Raw genomic sequence first — 20,111 nt, 5'->3', positions numbered from 1 at the left:
GGCTTCGAGCCTGAGGAACTGGACTATGGTGGTGCCCTGGACAGTAACAGGGAAGGTAGGAAAGTGAGAAGGTCGGGGGGGGGGTTTGGATGATGAGTTGTCTTCTGGACATATTGAGTTTAAGATGTCCACTGGACATCAAGTTCCAGATGCAAGATTGGAGGTCAGCAGAGAGTTTGGGGCAGAAGACAGGGGGTTGAGAATCACCAACATATCAATGGTACTTAAATCCATGGAAGCTGAATTGCTGAAATACATTAGGATATACTGTCATTTTCTTGAGGGCAAAAATTCTTATCCTCAAATCCATACAAGTGCTTGCTTAGTACAGTACATGGTGCATAATAAATGCTCATGATCAGTGAAGTGGCTGTATTCCTTCTAGCTGACCGCTCCTCACTTGTGAAATAAGGGAAGTGGGACGATATGAGTTCTACTCTCTCTCTAGTTCTACATCTACGACGCGCTGACTGCCAGGACGCTGGATCTCAGAGTCTCAGGCCCACCCAGGAGCAGACTGGAATTCAACCTCAAGAAGCCATTTCTAATGTGAATTCCCCCCTCAGGGATCCTGTGAGCTGAAGCACAGACTTTGCAAAGCTCCCCAGACCAAGCTTTGCTCCAACACTTCCATTCCTACCCCACCCAGAACCACGGGGAAAGCTTTGGTGCCCTCCAGTCCCATGAATTAAGGAGCCTCACTCTCATTCCCAGGTTTTCTTATAAAAAGATTGGCCACAAAGCTTTGCATCAGAGGGATCTGATTCCCGGACCTGCAGCTTTAGTCCTTGTACCCTCAAACTAGCTCAGGGGATGGGAGTGGGAAAACAAGAGAGGCAGCCAAAGGGGTGGGGGGACAGGGACAGTGGTGGGAGGGATAAGGTGGAGGCTAGGCTAAGATGGTCTTACATTTCGGCCTATACCACTGGCATCTTATCCAAAATGCTAAAGCATCTTGGAATTCAGGTAATTCTTGTTTACTCGGGGGGGGGGGGGGGGTTGAGGGGGAGAGAAAAGAAAGAGAAAGAAGAGAGGAAGAGGGAGAGAAAGGGAAAGAGAGAGAATGAATATGAATATATCCCAAAATCCAGGACGAAGCCTCTCTCAAACCTGAGCACGTCACATAGCTCATCCAGTGGCACTCATTCATGCCCAATCTGGGGCAATTCTGATAGAAGAGAATGCACCAGATTTGAGGTTGGGAAGCCTTGGGTTTGACTCTCACCTTATACTTATTAGCTGTGTGACACTGGACAAGTCGCCTAAACCTTATGACTCAGTTTCCAGATCTGGAAAATAGATGCAATTTTACACCTACCTCACAGGGTGGTCAAGTACCATGACACAGTGCAAAGCCTCTTGGATTTGGAGTCAGGGGACCTGGTTTCAAATCCCAGCTCTGCCAATGACTGTTCGTGTGACAGCTAACAAATCACTCACTTCTCTGGGCTTCAGTTTTATCAGTAAAACAAGGGTGACCTCTGAGGCTCCTTTCAGCTCTAAAACTATGATCCTACAATCTCTTATCCTAAATAAAATAACATCCACAAAATGGTTTGTAGACCATGGTGGGGCCGTGAAAAGAGCAAAGGATTTAGAATCAAGGACCTGGGTTAAAATCCTGTTCACTCACCTGTGTAACTAAGACACTTAATCTCTCTTGGTCTCAGTTTCCTCATCTGAAAAATGGGGAGTTGAGCCACATGGTGTCCAGGATCCCTTCAAGCTTTCAATCTATGATCCCAATATTATTCTTATTCCCTTAGTTTGACTCTTAATTGAGAAGCCTTTTGAGGGACCATAAGCAAGCCGTTTTCCCCTCTCTTTTCCCTCCATTTCTTTACCTGTAAGAAGAAGTCTTACCTATAAGATTTGTCACTAGAACATTTCTAAGGTTCCTTCTTACTCCAAAATCTTAAGAATCAGAGAAAGTGGAAACCCCTTTAAACCTGAACACATTAACTTGGGACTTTCCATCTATTATAACAGTTTAGACAAGATCAGGACTCAGCTGAAATTTACCCAAGTAAATTTACAAAGAAAAGTCTGCTCAGCAAATAGTATCAAGGAGTTTATATGAGAATCAGTGACCTTGTTAAAAGGGAAGAAATGCTTCCAAGTATAAGAGAAGCAGCTCAGACACACCAATCTTGGAGATTTTCATTACCCATCCCTCTTATCTGTTTATTAAAGTTCACTTGGCAGGACTTTGCCTTGGCAACTGCAGGGAAATGCATTCAAGTTCACTGTTTTCTCGTAAGTAATAAAACTGCATTTCTTTCCAAATGTGCTATGATTAAATTTTACCTTTTTTTTTTTTTACAATTTCAAGAAAAAGTATCACCCCGTTTTATCTAAGTTGTGAGGCCCCACTCTGCTTTACTGATGGAAGTATTATAGTGTTAAAGGCATGTGTAACATGTCTTCTTTTCTATTAGTCAGAGTGTCATTTGGGGATAAAAAATGCCAAGAATTATATAAGAACTAAGAGGCAGAAAATGATACAAAGTCCATTAGATGTCCGTCCATTAGGAAAGAGCTAAACAATTTGTGTGATGTCAATGTAACTGTATAATATTACCATATTGTAAGAAATGACAAATGTGATGAATACAGAGAAGCCTAGAAAGACTTAGATGATCTGATACAGAATGAAATAAGTGGGGCCAACAAAACAATAGACACAGTGACTACAAAATGTAAATGGTAAGAATAATCACTAAATAATAGCCACAATGACAACAATGTAAATGGTAAGAACAGTTACAAAACAACAGACATAATGACTACAACAATGTAAATATTAAGAACCATCACAAAACAACAGATACAAAGACTACAACAATGTAAATGGAAAAAATAATCAGGGGCAGCTAGGTGGTGCAGTGGATAGAGCACCAGTCCTGGATTCAGGAGGACCTGAGTTCAAATTCGGCCTCAGACACTTTACACACTTACTAGCTATGTGACCCTGGGCAAGTCACTTAACCCCAATTGCCACACACACACACACACACACACACAAACCCCACAAGAATAATCACTAAATAATAGATGATGACTGCAACAATGTTAATGAAAGAACAATCACAAAGCAATAGACACAATGATTATAACAATTTAAATGAAAGAGCAATCATTCAATAACCAAAAGCAAATGTTGCAAAATGACAATGAACAAGCATGGTCCCAAATATGAAAAGACACTCTAAACTTTCCCCATTATATCAGTGGAGGTCCAAAGGTGTGGATCACTGAAATAATTGCAGACATTTTCATGGTTCTGATGAGATTTGCTATTTTTCTTTGCTTTTCTCCTTAAAATATATTATTTGTATAAATAAAAAAATTTTAAATATTGTTACATGGAATGGCTCTGGGATGGGGAGGGAGAAGGGATACTAGAAGAAATTTTGGTGGCATATAAAAAAGACAAATTTAAATGAATATTAAAAATAAAGGAGGGGCCAGCTAGGTGGTACAGTGGATAAAGCACAAGCCCTGGATTCAAGAGGATCTGAGTTCAAATCTGGCCTCAGACACTTGACATTCACTAGCTGTGTGACCCTGGGCAAGTCACTTAATCCTCATTGCCCCACCAAAAATAAAAAATAAAGGAGAATCAAGATTGTTTTAATATACACATAAGAAAATAAAAAGGAGGAGAACACAATTAGGGTGGTGGTGTTACTACCTTTACAATCAATGTGCAACCTAAAAAAATACATAATGGAATTTCATGGTTTCATATACAATCATCTTTTTTGTTTTACTCTATGGATGGAAATGTTCATGTTTGTTGATGATTTTAAAATTCATATACAAAGAAAATTTACATTAAAAAGAAACACAATTAGAAGCAGCTATGTTTCACTGTGGTTAGAGTACTGGACTCAGAAGCCCTATGTTTGAAAATCTACTTTGGAGCCCTAGGCACATTGTCCAACCTCTCTCAGACTCATTGTGTTTCTCATTTGCAAAACAGAGGTAATAATATACCTCAGAGGTTTGTTGTGAGGATCAAATAATAATACATATAAAATAAATATAATAATAATATATGTAAATGCTTCTGTAAAAATGCTAAATGAATATTATGTTATTGTTATAATAATTATCATATGCATATTTTATATTTCTTTCACCAAAGGTAGGTTTATTTTGTCTCTAAGGACTCTGTTATTACATATCTTTCCTTTTTTTATTGCCTCACAATTATTTTCGCTTTTTAAAAGTATTCAATCTCCCAAACTCATGTCTATTTGTTGTTGTTGTATGCCCTTCATTCTTTGGGGGGGTGGGGAGGGGGCAGGGCAATGAAGGTTAAGTGACTGGCCCAGGGTCACACAGCTAGTAAGTATCAAGTGTCTAAGGTCATATTTGAACTCAGGTCCTCCTGACTCCAGGGCCGGTGCTTTATCCACTGAGCCACTAGCTGTCCCTCATGTCTATTTAGGCAAATCACAACTGGTCTGTAAGTCAGCAGACAATACCTAAAGACTTCCTAGGGCTCAGATTAGGTAACTTGCCCTGAGTCACACAGCTATTAGGAATCTTCCTAAGTCTGAGCCCAGTACTAGCCCATGTTACTCTCCCTGAAGATATAAATGAAAATTCTAACTAACACGATAGGTTCTGATAAGAAAACACTTATTTTTTCTCTTTTGTCCAAGGTAAATGAAACCATTTCCAAATTTCAGACAATAGGAAAAGGTTTTCAAATTCCTCAGCCTACAGCTAATGGAGAATGCCTGTTCTGGCTCCTCCTACCTATTCTCCCTGACAAAGACCCTTCTGATCTTCAATGAACTTAGCCACTAACTCACTATGTGACCATGGCCAAATCACGTCAGCTCTTTTGGTTTTATCTTCCTCACTGGTAAAATGAGACAGGTGGATAAGCTGTTGCCCAAGGTCCTTTCCTCTTCAAAATCCCACTTACTATGTATGAAGTGAGGGGTTTCATGCGGATCACAGATTTAGAACTAGAGAGAGGCTCAGAGGTCACCAAGTCCAACATCCCCATTTCACAGATGCAGAAGTCAAGGCCCAGAAAGATTCGATAGCTTGTCCCAGGTTACCCAAGTCTTAGGCAGCAGATATAAGACTTGAACCCCCAAACCCAAATCCAGCAGTCTACTATGCTTCACCGCCCTCTTGTGTTGGACTGGTAGTCAGCAAACTGATCCAGCCAGGAGGCCCAGTAGATAGAGGGCTATCTGAAGCGGATTCTCTACTTACTGAGCAACACTGCCTCCCTCCTTGTGGCATGTCCCCCAAAATCCATGGTTCAGTGGCAGCTCATCACTGGCTTACTAGAAAAACTCCCAACAAATGTCCTGTTGATATTAATGAGTCAATAGACATATCAATCAGCCTCCTGTCTAACAAGGATTTATTAAGTACCTCTTAAGGGCAAGGTAATGACCTAAACAGGGAAGGAAGGGTTAATTCAGTTACCAAATCAACGTGACCAGAAAGTACCTCTTCTAACCCAAAAGAAGATGGTGGTCATTCCCCACTAAAGCCAGTGATCCTTCTGGGTCATATCATTCAGCCTGTGGAGTTACCAGAAAACTCACAAGCCCTTTCACTAGAGAGAAGAACCTCCCATCAGTCCACTTTTCCCAGAGTAGCAGATCTATTGGACTAAAATGAAGAAAGAGTATGGCCTGGAGGGAAGAGGGCTAGTGAAGTGTCAATTCTGTCTGGGACCCCATAAAAGTCACTTAAACTTCCTTGGGCCTCAAAGTCCCCCTCTGTCAAATGGGAATAATAACATCTCTTGTTTGTACCTTAGGGGGCGGGGTGGTCACCAAGATCAGATGAGATGATGTATAGAAAGTGCCATGTCAGCCTGCTAAGGAAGCAGGAATGTCTGCGGTGACTGCTGTTATTCTTGCTAGAGGTTAATATAGAATAAATGGGGCTGATGCTGGCAGGGCAGGGGAGAAGAAGCCTAAGTAGCTACCATACTGGTTCACTGCAAGTAGGCTCACACATGAAAGCTTTATAAATCCTGACACAAGAGAAACAAGGACGGCAATTGAGGGTGATCACAGGGGTACAACACATCCCCTGACCTGGCTCGGAGGATTACCTATGGATTTGGAGTACACACACCATATAAAAACTCCCTATAAAAACAAACAATTGAGGTTTAACTGCAGTTCAAGACCTGAGCAGAGCCCCTAAATACAGCTTGCTCCTTGAATAACATTTGGGGTATAAAGATGGCTTAGGACTTGAGACTTTCACAACGGAGAGGGAAGAAAAGAGAGAAAAGTCAGTTTCCCTAGCCCCCCCAACGTTCCCCCCAGCATATTCATTCCACCTTTCCCGAATGCAAATTCCAGACAAGCAAATTTCATCTCTGGATTGCACCTTTCCTCAAATACAGGAATTAGACACAAGGGAGGCCTGCCAAGAGCTGTCTGAATTCATAGTGTCAACTTTAAGGAGCGCAGCTGCACAGTTAAGTCATAAGGCTGGCCCCGATGAATTTGGGATTGGAAATGCCTCCGGGGCAGACTTCTGTCTTTTTTTTTTTCTGGCACATTTTGCTCATCATACAGCACTGTGTACATTCACTGCACTACCTACATCCTAAGAACTAAAGCCACGTCTCTAGGCACGGGGCCCAGCAGGGGCCAGGCCGAAGGCACAAGGCCAGAAGTTAACTTGTACCATGTGTGCAGTGGACTAAGTGCCCTCCAACACACTGCCGAAATCCTCTCACTGCTGGGACAAAACCGATCCCAAATAACAAGGCCCGGTGCCTCGTACCTCAATGTCAGCCCCACTACGACGGCTCCCCAACATCTTCACATCCTGAAAACATGATTTTCATGTCACTTGGACACAAATTCAGCCACTCCTCAGCCTTCTGTGCTACTGGGAAAAAATAAGGTGAAACTGAACTGAAAGAATGCAGGATTCGCAGTGGATAAAGCACCAGCTCTGGATTCAGGAGGACCTGAGTTCAAATCCGGCCTCAGACACTTGACACTTACTAGCTGTGTGACCCTGGGCAAGTCACTTAACCCACAATCATTTGGAATTACTGGAGGAGGGTTTTCTCATCACTTGCCTATGATTTTTGTTATACTGCTTTGCTGTTCGGTCATTTTTAGTCTTGTCTGACTCTTTGGGACTCCATTTGGGGTTTTCTTGGCAGAGATTCTGGAAGGGTTTGTCATTTCCTTTTCCAGATCATTTTTACATATGAGGAAACCAGGGCAAACAGGGTAAAGTGACTTGTCCAGGTTCACATAACTACTAAGTGTCTGAGGATAGATTTGAACCCAGGTCTTCCAGATTCCAGGCCTGCTGCTCTGTGCACTATGGCGCCATCTAGCTGCCCTGACTTTAATTAACCTAATACCGAATTGAAGAGATAACAGGATATAGTAATGTAAAGAATTAATTGTTATTTGAGGTTTTTATGCCTCCACGGGCACTGGCCTGGGGCTCCGCAAACCGCACGGTGCTCCACTCACTGGTTGTAGCCCTTGCTAGGGCTCTGGCACCTCACATCATCACCACTCGCCAACGCCTACATGGGCCCAGCAAAATTATAATGACTGGAAGCCTAGTGAGGGCAGTCATGTGACTGTCAGAGCGGCCATCCCATTGGCAGGGGCTGTGTGGGGTGTTTCTAGGTTTGGGGGAGGAGAATTGGGCATTCTAGGTGGAAGCTGGAAAGCAACAGGCATTCTGCTGTGTATTTTCAGCTGATTCCTGGTCGGTGGTATTTTTTCAGGTATTATAATTTCCCTTTCCCCATTTTATTTCCTTTCCCTTGATCCTACTGATCCTGTTTGTGTTGGTTTTTTAAAGTTCATTCTTGTTAAAATAAACCCTGTTCTGTTTTGAGGGAGGCTGCCGGTCTCCTTCCTTGCCCCAATATTGCAGCAAGCCGCTTAGCTAGCACTTCCCAATTAAAAATTGGTCCCCACAGTGGAGAGTTGAATTTGGAGACAGGAAGACTTGGGTTCAAATCCACCCCTGATAGTAGCCATGTGATCTAAGGTGTAAGTCACAAGCTCTATAAGCCTAAGATCATACAGTAGACGGGTGAAGAAAGGGACCTCCCACGGCCAGCCAGTCCAACCCTCTCATTTTACACATGAGTATATCATGGCCCAGTGGAGGCTGTTACTTGCCCAGGGTTAGTGCCTGAAGATAAAATAAGATAATTCTGAATTCCAGGCCCAGCGCTGTAATTCACTAAGTGATCTCTCTGTGCCTCAATTCTCCTTTATGTAAAATGAGATGGTTAGAAGAAAATATTCTCTAAAGTTCTTTGTAGCTTACAACTATGCTATAACAAGGCAAGGAAACACTGTCTTTTGAGTCTGGTGATTTGGTTTCAGGTCCTGGCTGGCTCGGGAGGAGAAGACTGATTTTTTTTTTTGGGGGGGGGGGGGCAAAAATAAGGCTAATAATACCTGTGCTTGTAGAGTTGTTAGACAGACCCGAGGAAGCCTGAGAGCACTTGAGAATGACGTCCATTCAGTCAGGAAATGACAAAAGGGAATACAGTGGTGGGGGGTGGGGAGGGGGTGGGAGTGGTGGGAGAGGGAGTGTCTGTTTGTTTGTTTGTTTGTTTGTTTTAACATTTGTCACTTCCTTCACACCGGAACCCTCTCAGGACACAATGAAAAAATTAAGTAAAACTGACCAACAAAGCAACCACATGTGACAGTAAATCAACATCCTACACCCATAGGCCACCACCTTTCTACCAAGTAGAAGCTTTTATGTAGCTCTACATTCACCAAATCTTCTTGGGGCATTTAAAAGTATCATTTTCTAGGCCTTTATCACTGCTAAAGAGCATCAGGCATAATTTCTACAAGATTCCATTCCATCCAAGAGCTGGTACCAACATTCAGTCAACAGATTCAATTTAATTTAACTCAATCAGCATTTACTGTTGACACAGTCATAATAAATGACTGCCAACTTCTAGCTGGTGGACATCATGGACCCAGACAAAATGAGGCAACCATTTCAAACCTCACACTGGGTCTCCCAAAAAACCTTTAAGCTCTCAGAGCTTAAAAGTGAACAAAGACTTCTGAGACACCCTGTATATTCAGATTTCCAAGATAAAGGCAGGACCTTCCATTAAGGGAGGAGGAGGAGGAGGAGGAAGAAGGGGAGACAGAACAATTCTTAAAGAAAAGAGTTATGCTTCACTTGGAAATCCACTGCTAACTTTTTTCACTCCAAATTTCATATAAAGCACTAAATTTTTTTTAAAAAAACATGAATCAAAATTCCTTTTCACAGAAAGAGCTGAGACCAAAGTTTTCATTTGAAAGAGTTCCCACCCCGCCTAATCCTTCACACACACCCCCTAAAAAAAGGCTCTTGGCAATCTATACCAAAGATAAATATTGCAAAATAAATGAAGGAAAGAGAAAAACAGCAGAGTTCCACTTCACTGTGGGACACTTCGTAGGCTCATGGGGTCATGGACTGGGGGATGGAAGAGATAGCCAAAGTCATCTGGTCTAACCATCACATTCTAAAGTTGAAGATATTGGAGCACGAGACTGAGTGACTTGTTCAAGGTCATAGAGAAAATAAGGGGCAAAGCTTGGATTTACACCCCGGTCTCCTGACTCCCCATCAATCACTCCTTGCACTGTCCCACAGTTTCCTTTGTAGACACTGGATGAAAATACATCCTCTCCCTACCCCAGCCCCAAGCACCATCTATCACAGAGGAGAGGAGGTTACAAGGCAAAAAAACAGATGATGGGAAGAAAATGCCAGACATTTCCAATCTCCCTTTGAATGATGGAGGGTAAGAGACATACCCAGAAAGGAACATGGGAGTGAATTAGTTCCTTAGGTCTATATCCCCCTGGGGAAGAGAAAGCTTTCTTAAGTCTCCTTGCTTCTTAGATCATACCTTTGTACTCTGGGATTCTCAGGCAGCAAACATATGAAGGACACAGCAAAAGGTCATATATTTAAATGAGCCAAGTTAATTTGCAAAAATGCCTAAAAATTCTCACCTCTGTTGGGCAGATTTGAAATTCTAAGCTACCCCAGTTACTTGTCATCCAGAGATTCCATTAAAACAGCCATCTATAAAAATGTAATTATATGTGATGAAAATTAGGGGGGGATGCAGCATACTCTCTTAAATTACTGTAATCCCAAATAAACAAAGATCTTCCAATGTCGGAGCTTGTTAAAACAAGCATTATATAATTAAAGGAAGGTGACAGTCCAACTACAAAATGAGTGATTTCAATGTCTTCACTCATCAAAATCAGTACTCTTCCCCCGAAGAGAAAGGCATACCTTTCTTGGATTTCGCTCCAATCTTTAGCTTTGATGGCCAAGCAATCTGTGTATTTGTCTCTTCCATGATCTGTAAAAAGAAAAAAAATCTCAAATGAATTAAGTGCTAAGAATTCTCAGTAATAACAACAACAACGATGACAACGTATTACATCTATAGAGCTTTAAGGCTTGCAAAGTCCTTACAAACATTATTTCATTTTATCCTCATAAAAACCCTAGAAGGTAGTAAGTGCTACCATTATGCCTATCTTACTGATGAGGAAATTGAGAAACAAACTGTGACTTGCCCAGGGTCATACAGCTAGTGTCCAAGACCATTTTTAACTCAGGCCTGTGAGACTCCAAGTCTAGTATTCTATCTACTGTGCCACCTAGATGCTTATATTTAGAGATGAGGGGTTTTTTCCCAGTTTAAATTTCTGACTTTCTGATGACTCAAAATGAACTGATCTCTTTTTGAAATAATCTAATAAACCTATTTGGAGAAGGAGAAAGAAGAAGAAAATCACCAGGAGGTTTGTTATTCCAAGACTGACACCATTACAAGCATCTGTGGGCCTATCTCTACTCCCACTCAACTCCTCTAGGCACTGGAAGATTTCAGCCCAGAGACAGCAGCCCTGCAAAGTATGTGAACAAATAACGATCCTGAGGGGATTCCAGAGTCTTCGGGAGATTCTGGTATTGAATCAACATCTCCTCTACATTTGCCAAAGGATTGCAACATCCTTTAACATAATATGTGTAAAGTCAAACTACACCAGCTAGCTCATACTAAGGATAGTTTTTTCTTCATCTCCTGGGGGGGGGGGGGAGGTAGGGGTGAGGAATCTGTTCCGGACACATTTGTATTTCATTAAGACTCAGGCAAAGCATCCAACAAGAAGTCGGCCATGAATCTGCTCTCGGTCAGTTTCCCTGTGGTGCAGACAAGAAGCCAACAGTTTCCTGCTGCAACTTCCTCCCACATTCATGGCCCAAGAAGAACCCAGGATACAACTCAACCGGAAAAGAAGGGAATGTTGAAGCTGAAGTTTAATAAAGCACTAGACCAACCCAATCCGATTCCAGAAGCAAGGCTGAAGGGCAGTTGGGTGGCGCCATAGTGCACCAACTGTCACCACACCCCATTTGCCTCAGTTTCCTCATCTGTAAAATGAGCTGGAGAAGAAAATGTCAAACTGTCCCAGCAACTTGCCAAGAAAACCCCAAATGCGTCACGAAGAGTCAGACATGCCTGAAATGACAGCAATAACAACAAAATGTGTCGGTGCTGGAAAGCAAAGGAAGGAAAGGAAAGCAAAGGGAAAGAAAGGAGAGGAGGGGAGGGGAGGGGAAACTCTAGCCTCAAGGGGCTTATACTCTATTGGAGAAACAGAACTTGCAAACCAACATGTAAATACAAAGAGGAAAGGTTGATGAATAAGGAGAAAATTAATATATCATTTTCTCATTCAAACACTTGAGTCAGTCTGGGCTAAAGTGTAAATCTGTATCGTAAGAAAATGCTAAGCACATTCTCCAATTGATAAATGGTCAAAGGATACAAAACAGGCGGTTTTCAGAGGAAGATACCCAAGCTATCAAGGGCCATGTGAAAAATACTCTAAATCACTAATAATTAGAGAAATGCAAACTGAAACAACTCTGAGGTACCACCTCATAGCCATCAGATTAGCAAAGTTGACCCAAAAAAGGGAAAATGAGAAATGTTGAAGGAGAGGCCATGGGGAAACAGAGGTATTCATGCATTGTTGGTGGACCAGTGAACTAGTCCAGACCATTCTGAAAAGGAATTTGGAATTATGGCCTTAAAGCTATTAAGTTGTGACTCAGCTGTGACTCCTTTGACTTGGGGATACTGCTACTAGGTCTATACCCTAAAGACATCCAAAAAAGAGAAAAAGGACCCATATGTACCAAAAATGTTGTAATAGCTCTTTTTGTGGTAGTAAAGAATTGAAAGATGAGGAAGTACCCTATCAATTGGGGAAGTTATTGTATATTAATCTGATTGAGCACCATTGTGCTGTAAGAAATAATGAAGGAAAGTGTTTCAGGGAAATGTGGAAAGATTTGTATGAACTGATACAAAGAGAAATAACAAAACCAGAAGAACAATTTATACAATAACAACAATACTGAAAAGACAAACAACTTTGAAAGATGTAGGAACTCTGATCAATAGGATGACCAACCACAATTCCTGAGGATTCATGATGAAACATGTTGCCCGTCTCCTGACTGAGAGGCAATGAACTGAGAGTGAAGATGAGAGAGAGAGAATGATGCATGGATGGAGGGATGGATTGGAGGGATAGAGAGATACACATTTAGGACACAGTCAATGTGGGAATTATTTTTCTTGATTATATGTGTTTGTAGCAGGCTTTGTCTTTCTTGCTTTCTCATTGGGGTGAGTGGAGAAGGGAGAAGAGGGAAAAGAGAGAAGGGAAAAAAATGAGACCTGGAAATAAAATTAATTTTATTTTTCAAGTTAAGCAAAGCAGTGGTATAAGATTATAAAGAGGTGGTTTAATTTATTTGAGAACAACTTCTTAATGCACTTTAAACAGTCGATTAACGAGCATTTATCAAGTGCCTACTATGTGCTAGGCACTGCTACTCCACAGGGACACAGATAAAAAATAAAGCAGTTCCTGTCCTCCAGGGGTTTATATTCTATCCATAGAAAGGACATGCTAATCTATAAATGCAGCATGTCCCCCTCCAGGCTTCCTCCCATTGGGGACATGTCCAGTTGGTATTCCTATCAAGTACCTCTCAGGTTAGGCCAGGTTGGCTTCCAATCCTGTGCAATGGAAGGGCCCTCCCATTTCCCCCTCCCCAGAGGTCATTTTCTACAGGCCACAATTACTCAGAGGTCTGCACTATTTGAGGACAAAAGGTCTTCTAGTGAATCCTGAGCCACAAGTCTGTGACTAGACTAAGGGACAATCACTGTTCCTTTCAAGACTGCTTTTGCTGCCAGCTCGGGAGCATGAGGTTTGGGTCAGAGGGTCTGGCGGGGAAGGGCAGCCCTGTTGTTCAACCACCCCCCCCAGCAGCCCAAAGAAGTGGGATGAGGTGAGTTGGTACCTGGGTGTGGGCTGCCCCCTCTTATAACTTCCTTTACATGGAGCATCTGCCCTATTCCAGGCCCTAGAGAAGCAGGAAGGGGCCACCCAGGTACAGTAGCAGAAGCAGACAGGACAGAAGGGAATCAGTCACCTACAGAAAATCCACCAGAAAGACAGAGCCCAGGCGCCAGTAATGGGGGGTGGGGGGGGGGCCTCAGAGCAAGCGAAATGGAAAATGGCTGATTAATAGCCCTTACTGCTTACAAACATCCCAACGAGATGGGCATTTCAGCCTTCCAGATGGCAGCACTAATAGTGATAAGTTAAGGACTCTCTTCCTCTCAGAAGGAGCCAGATTTTCTACAGAGAATCTAATTAGAAAGCAAGGAAGAAAAGATCCGTGGTTTCCTTGGATCTCCAATACAGTGGAAAACCCTTCCGAACCACAGTCGACAGCTTCATGAGCTGCTGTAACCAAAACTATTTCGCCTTGGCCACTAACGAGTGGCCGGCCTTCTTGGGATGAGGATGCCTTTTCTTCTTTTTTTTTTTATTATTAGATGGCTTTATTATGCCATTCAGTGTCTATTCCAAAGAACAGACTTTGCCTGGTGATAACAGCAACTATGCTTTTTTTTTTTTCCTGGCATAAAAAGTGATACACCTTTCCAAACATTTTTTAAGTTCACTAGCAGAGTGAGAGATTGAGAAAAAAGTGGAGATTTTTCAACAAGATAAGTTCCTGTTATCCTGCCATACCACATTCCCACCCTTCTGCCACCGATGTCCAGCCTGGGCTCTTCAAGGGCTGAGTTTATGGAACTCAAAGCTTTATGCCTAGCTGATCTAATGACAGATTTGACTGAATAATATATAAACCACAGGCACATAGAGAGGAAGGAATACCCCGCCCCCTCCCACACACACAAAATTATCTTTGGTCCACATCCCTGCCATCCAATGGGTTCCATCTTTGTCTTGCTCAAGAAATGAGGCTGCACTCTAACTTTACTTAAGGGAGGGTCAGCCAGCTCTTCCCTTTCCACCCAGCTGCATGCTTCTGGGCTTCTCCAACATCTCCCACTCCTCACATGGTACCACCCACTCACCCACATATACCCTTTCAGCTTCCTTTAGGTGTTGTCTTCCCCAATTAGACTGCAAGCTTCTTGAGGGCAGGAACCATCTTTTGCTTTTTTTTATCCCCAGCACTTAGCACAGTGCCTAGGACACAGTAGGTGTTTAATATATGCTCATTAATAGACTCACTCTTTTCCACTGAGCCACCAGGGCTGATATCTAGCTGTCCTTTCAGCCTTTCTATCCACAAGTCCCCTCCTTCTCTGGGCAGACAGGGCCTGGCCTAGCTGGCCAACTTCTCCTGCCCACTGCCCCCTAGCAGTCCAAACCCAAGACTGCCTTCAAGGGCCAGCTCAAAGCCTGCCTCTTCCATGCAGCCTCCTAGGACTTCCTCCCCAATAGGGATTCTGGCTTTTATATTCCTGTGGCATCCGCAACCTACCCCAAAGAGCCTAGTTTTGTCTGCAGCATCCTCCTGTCATTCTGCATTTCCAAAGCACATTTTCCACGTAGCAGGAGCTCAAAGTTAGAGACAGTGCCCTCCATGACTTTTCTATTGCTCACTGGCCTGGGCTCATGGCATACACTCCAAAGATGTCACTGCCAGAACTTGGGCCTGAATGTGCACAGCCAAGGGCTCATGCCTAAGAAGCAGGCAGGCAAAGTGGTGAGAGAATGAGGCCAATGGCGTCCTAGGGCACTTTCTGGCAGAGGTGGTAATGAGGCATAATAGTAAGCGTGCTAGCTATGGAGTCAGGAGAAAGCTTGGCTCTGATGGTGATGGTGGTAGTGGTGGTGGTGGCGGTGATAGCATTGACATATATATTGTTTTGTTTTGTTTTTTCAAACCCATCTGGCCCTGGAGATTTTTTCTTAGGGAGTTCATTAATGACTTGTTCAATTTCTTTTTCTGATATGGGCTTATTTAAGGACTTTATTTCCTCTTCAGTTAACCTGGGCAGTTTGTATTTTTGTAAATATTTATCCATTTCATTTAGATTGTCAAATTTATTAGCATACAGTTGGGCAAAATAGTTCCTAATTATTGCTCTAATTTCCACTTCATTGGTGGTAGCATCACCCCTTTCATTTTTGATACTGGTAATTTGGTTTTCTTTCTTTTTTTAATCAAATTATCCAATGGTTGGTCTATTTTATTGGTTTTCTCATAAAACCAGCTCTTTGTTTTATTGATTAATTTTATAGTTTTCTTGCTTTCAATTTTATTAATTTCTCCTTAAATTTTCAGAATTTCTAATTTAGTATTTAATTGGGGATTTTTAGTTTGTTCTTTTTCTAACTTTTTAAGTTGCATGCCCAATTCATTGGTCTCCTCTTTCTCACTGATGTAAGCATTTAGAGATATAAAATTTCCCCTAAGCACTACTTTGGCTGCATCCCATAGATTTTCGTATGTTGTCTCATTATTGTCATTGTCTTGGATAAAGTTATTGATTGTTTCTATGATTTGTTGTTTGACCCACTCATTCTTTAGAATGAAATTATTTAGTTTCCAATTAATTTTCAGTCTACCTTTCCATGGCTCTTTTTTTTTTTTAAGTGAGGTAATTGGGGTTAAGTGACTTGCCCAGGGTCACACAGCTAGTAAGTGTCAAGTGTCTGAGGCCGGATTTGAACTCAGGTCCTCCTGACTCCAGGGCAGGTGCTCTATCCACTGCGCCATCTAGCTGCCCCCATGGCTCTTTATTACATGTAATTTTATTGCCTCATGATCTGAGAAGGATGTATTTACTATTTCTGCCTTTCTACATTTGACTATGAGGTTTTGTGCCCTCATACATGGTCAATTTTTGAATATGTGCCATGTACCAGTAAGACAAAGGTATATTCTTTTCTATCCCCATTCAATTTTCTCCAGACATTTATTATATCTAACTTTTCTAACATTCTATTCACATCTTTAACTTCTTTCTTATTTATTTTGTGGCTAGATTTATCTAATTCTGAGAGGGGAAGATTCAGATCCCCCACTAGTATCGTTCTGCTGTCTATTTCCTCTTGTAACTCATTTAACTTCTCTAAGAATTTGGTAGCATTGGCTTATATAAAGAAATTATATGTAATACATATACATATATAATATATATAAATAGATTATGTATTATATATATATATTATATATTATATTTTAACTCAGTTGATCTTTACAATCCCCTCCTCTAGGTGGGGTGGGGGAGATGACGTTAACCCCAAATGTAAAGGACTGAGGCTGAATGAGGGGAAGCAGGTTCACACAACTGAGGCAGGATTTGAACTCAGGTCTTCCAGTCTCCAAATGTAGTATTCTCTCCACTGTTCTACAAAGTTTCCTCTAGGCAACCTAAGATGAGACATCTAACCTCTGAGCTTCGATTGTTTCATCTATAAAAAGGTAATATTTTCCGTAGTACTTAGCTCACAGGATTGTAAGACAAGTACTTTATAAAACTTCCAAATGCTCCAAAGATGTCATTTTTTTAATACTCATTCTCTACTACATTAAATAACCCAAGACTGTCAATGGGGAGTTCACAGATTGTTTTTAATCTAGTTAACAAATGTTAGTCTAGACTTTATATTCAGCCTCTCACTAATACTTTATTATTCTCTCACTCAATTAAGATTAATCCCCACATCCTGACCATCTTAGGTAAATCAAGCCCCTAAGGTTCTCTCTGCCCCTACCCCTTCCAGGCTGTGGTCTGGCCTAGGACATAATATGCTCAAACTGAACTCAGAAAGACTTGAATATGAATCCTTTCACAGACATTTACTAATTGTGTGACTCTGTATGAGTCACTTAACTTATTGGTCTCGGTTTCTTCACCTCTGAAATGGGAATAAGCCAGCTGTACTCAACTTCATAAGTTTATGCAGATCAATTAATCAATAAGCATTTTTAAAGTACCTCATGGCGGAGGGGGGGGTGTTCAAAGACAAAAAGAATAACTGCCTGTCTTCAAGAAATAAACTAATGTATACTAAGTATTTTGCAAAGTACAAATCCTATAAACATGTCAATTATCATCGTCATCATTATGACCATCATCATCATTATTTAAGGAGGCACAGAAAGGGTGACAACATGGGGAGCTTCCAGTCATCTTACCACTCTCATAAATCAGGACCATATATCATAAGTGATAAAGGGGGCAGCTAGGTAGCATAGTGGACAGAGCACTGACCCTGGAGTCAGGAGGACCTGAGTTCAAATCCGACCTCAGACACTTGACACTTACTAGCTGTGTGACCCTGGGCAAGTCACTTAACCCCAATTGCCTCACCTGCCCCCATCACAAAAAGAAGTGATAAAATCAGAAGTGAGCTCCCAAATGAATTGGGAAGCTGAGTACCCTGAAATAACAATTACTTATATTTTTATACGTGACCTTTTAAAAATATTTACAAAGATAAAGACAATAATGAGTGATTTTTTAAAACTCACTATTTACAAAGATTTTGAAAGAAAATCATGATTGTCCTAACAACCTGATGAGGCAGGTAATCAAAACATTATTCTCCCCATTTTAAAGATGATAAAACCCAGTCACAGATAAGTTAAATGATTTGCCAAGAGCTACAGAGTGAATGAGCTAGGATTGGAACCCACATCTTTGAGTTCAAGTTCAGTATCTTTGATCTCACAGGGGTCTCTTTCATAGAAAGATAGAAATATAGAATGAGTAGCCATCTTGACATGGAACAAGTTTCTTCAAAGTGTTACATCGTTTCCAGGAGGTCATTAGCACCTGCAAACAAGCGCCCACCCCGGGCCAATGTGTGAATAGCTGCCTAACTTGTCTCCTGGTCTCAGTTCTATCAGAGGTAAAGGGAAGGGGGTTAAGGTTCCAGCCAATCCTAGGTCCTCTGAGTGGTGACCAACTGAAAACAAGATGCTAATACTCCTCAGGTGTATAAAAGCAGGCTTCAAAGTCTGATAGGCTCAACATGTCCAGTGCTTTCTTGGGGAAACAAAGTTACAAATACTGTAGGGTTTTTTCTGGGTTATTTCAGTCTCTTCCAACTAATCAGAGCTGAAAATGCCAAAGTATGCAAAATTACAAAACTTCAGGGAACAGCAGATATCTGCTCTTTGCTCCCCAAAATCTTTAAGGAAGCTTCAGCTATTTGGCAATTTAGGAGCTTGCTTCATTGCATTCTCTCCCTAAAATCTGACCACGACCAAAACATTGGAATCATTCTCAGAGTCACTTTACAATTCAGATTTTTGGGGGATTTTTTTGGTGGGGCAATTGGGTTTAAGTGACTTGCCCAGGGTCACACAGCTAGTAAGTGTCAAGTGTACAATTCAGATTTTTATTAAGAAAAAAAGACTGCCGTTTTTCTTTCACAACAGTAGATGCTAGAGCTTGGACCACCATCTTTCCCCTCAGCCACAGTCCCCACAAACCTGGAAGAATTCCCTGCCAAAAGCCCTTCCTCAGTTTCTAGCAAGGAAGTTATTTCTTCCCTCCATCTCATCCCTATACTCCTTTATTCCTGTCCTAAGCAATAAGAAGGGTGGAGCACCTGGGCTTTGCTCCAAGGTGCCAGAGTTCAGAAGGCACTGGCAGCACAAGAAACGTCTGAGTACAGTACCTAGCTAGAAAGACTAATGAGAAACATGAAGCTACCTGATGGCACACTCAGCGGCCATGCTCTAAAGTGTCTCCTTTCCTGTCTCACCCACCTACCCAAGTGGCAGCCAACGCAGCACCATGAAAGCCTATGCCTCATCTTTCTCACCCTGAGCACAGTTCTACTCAAGGCAAGCCACAACTGTCTATACTGCCTGGGAAGAACAGGCTTTCTGGAATCATTCCAGTTATAAAGAACCCATTGGCAAGCTTTAAAAATTGGGCTACTTTGATCTATCAAGTCCATTTCATTCAAGATGAAAACAGTTGTCGGTCAGTTAGCATTTGTTAAGTGCTTACTATGCCCCAGCCACTGTGCCAAGCATTGGTGATCCAAACAAAGACAAAAGAAACCCCAACCCTAAAGGAAGTCATGATCTAATGTGGAGATAGCACAACAAGCTATCGACAGAGTAAATGGGAGATAAGCAACAGGGACAGCCCCAGAATTGAAGGAGTCATTCCATTAGCCTCACAAACCCTCCTCAGACCTGAAGAACAACACTCTATACACCAGAGTTGAGAGGGTGCTTGGAGGTCACCTCATCCAACACGTGGCTGACCAGGAATCTTCACTATTCAGTCTTTCCTTGGAAAGGCCTTCCCAAGGGCAAGCCCACTGCCTCCCAAGGCAGTTCCTTCTACTTTAAGAGATCTCTGGTTGTTAGGACCTCAAGCCACAATTTACCTCTGGATGATTTCCACCCAGTGCTTCTCATTATCCCCTCCAGGACAAAGCAGAATCAATCAAATTCCTATTTTTGCCCAACAGCCCTTGAAAATAGTAAATCTGTCCTGGGCTCTCCCTGAGTCTTCCCTTCTCCGGGCTAAACACCATGGTTCCTTCAAGAGATGTGTGTGAGATATGAAGTGGAGGCCCTTCACAAGCTATCAGATAACTGGGTTAAAGGGTTGGGTGAACAACTTTAAAACTGTTAATGTTTCACCAAACCCCACATCAATTTCCCAGCTTGTGCTCCTTCTAATA

The 20,111-nt window shown here is 41.9% G+C and overlaps 1 protein-coding gene across 1 annotated transcript in view; it reads right to left on the bottom strand.

Moving 5' to 3' along the window:
• Positions 1-20,111, bottom strand: part of BICC1 (BicC family RNA binding protein 1) — a 279,880-nt gene that overhangs the window by 132,986 nt on the left and 126,783 nt on the right. The window contains exon 3 of the mRNA XM_043980401.1: positions 10,324-10,393. Coding sequence (XP_043836336.1) covers positions 10,324-10,393 — 70 coding nt within the window. The remainder of the gene's footprint in view (positions 1-10,323; positions 10,394-20,111) is intronic.

Source organism: Dromiciops gliroides, chromosome 2 (assembly GCF_019393635.1).
Source record: "Dromiciops gliroides isolate mDroGli1 chromosome 2, mDroGli1.pri, whole genome shotgun sequence".
Lineage (NCBI taxonomy): Eukaryota > Metazoa > Chordata > Mammalia > Microbiotheria > Microbiotheriidae > Dromiciops > Dromiciops gliroides.
Note: the sequence above shows the minus strand (reverse complement) of the source record. Positions and strands in the feature narration are given on the sequence as shown.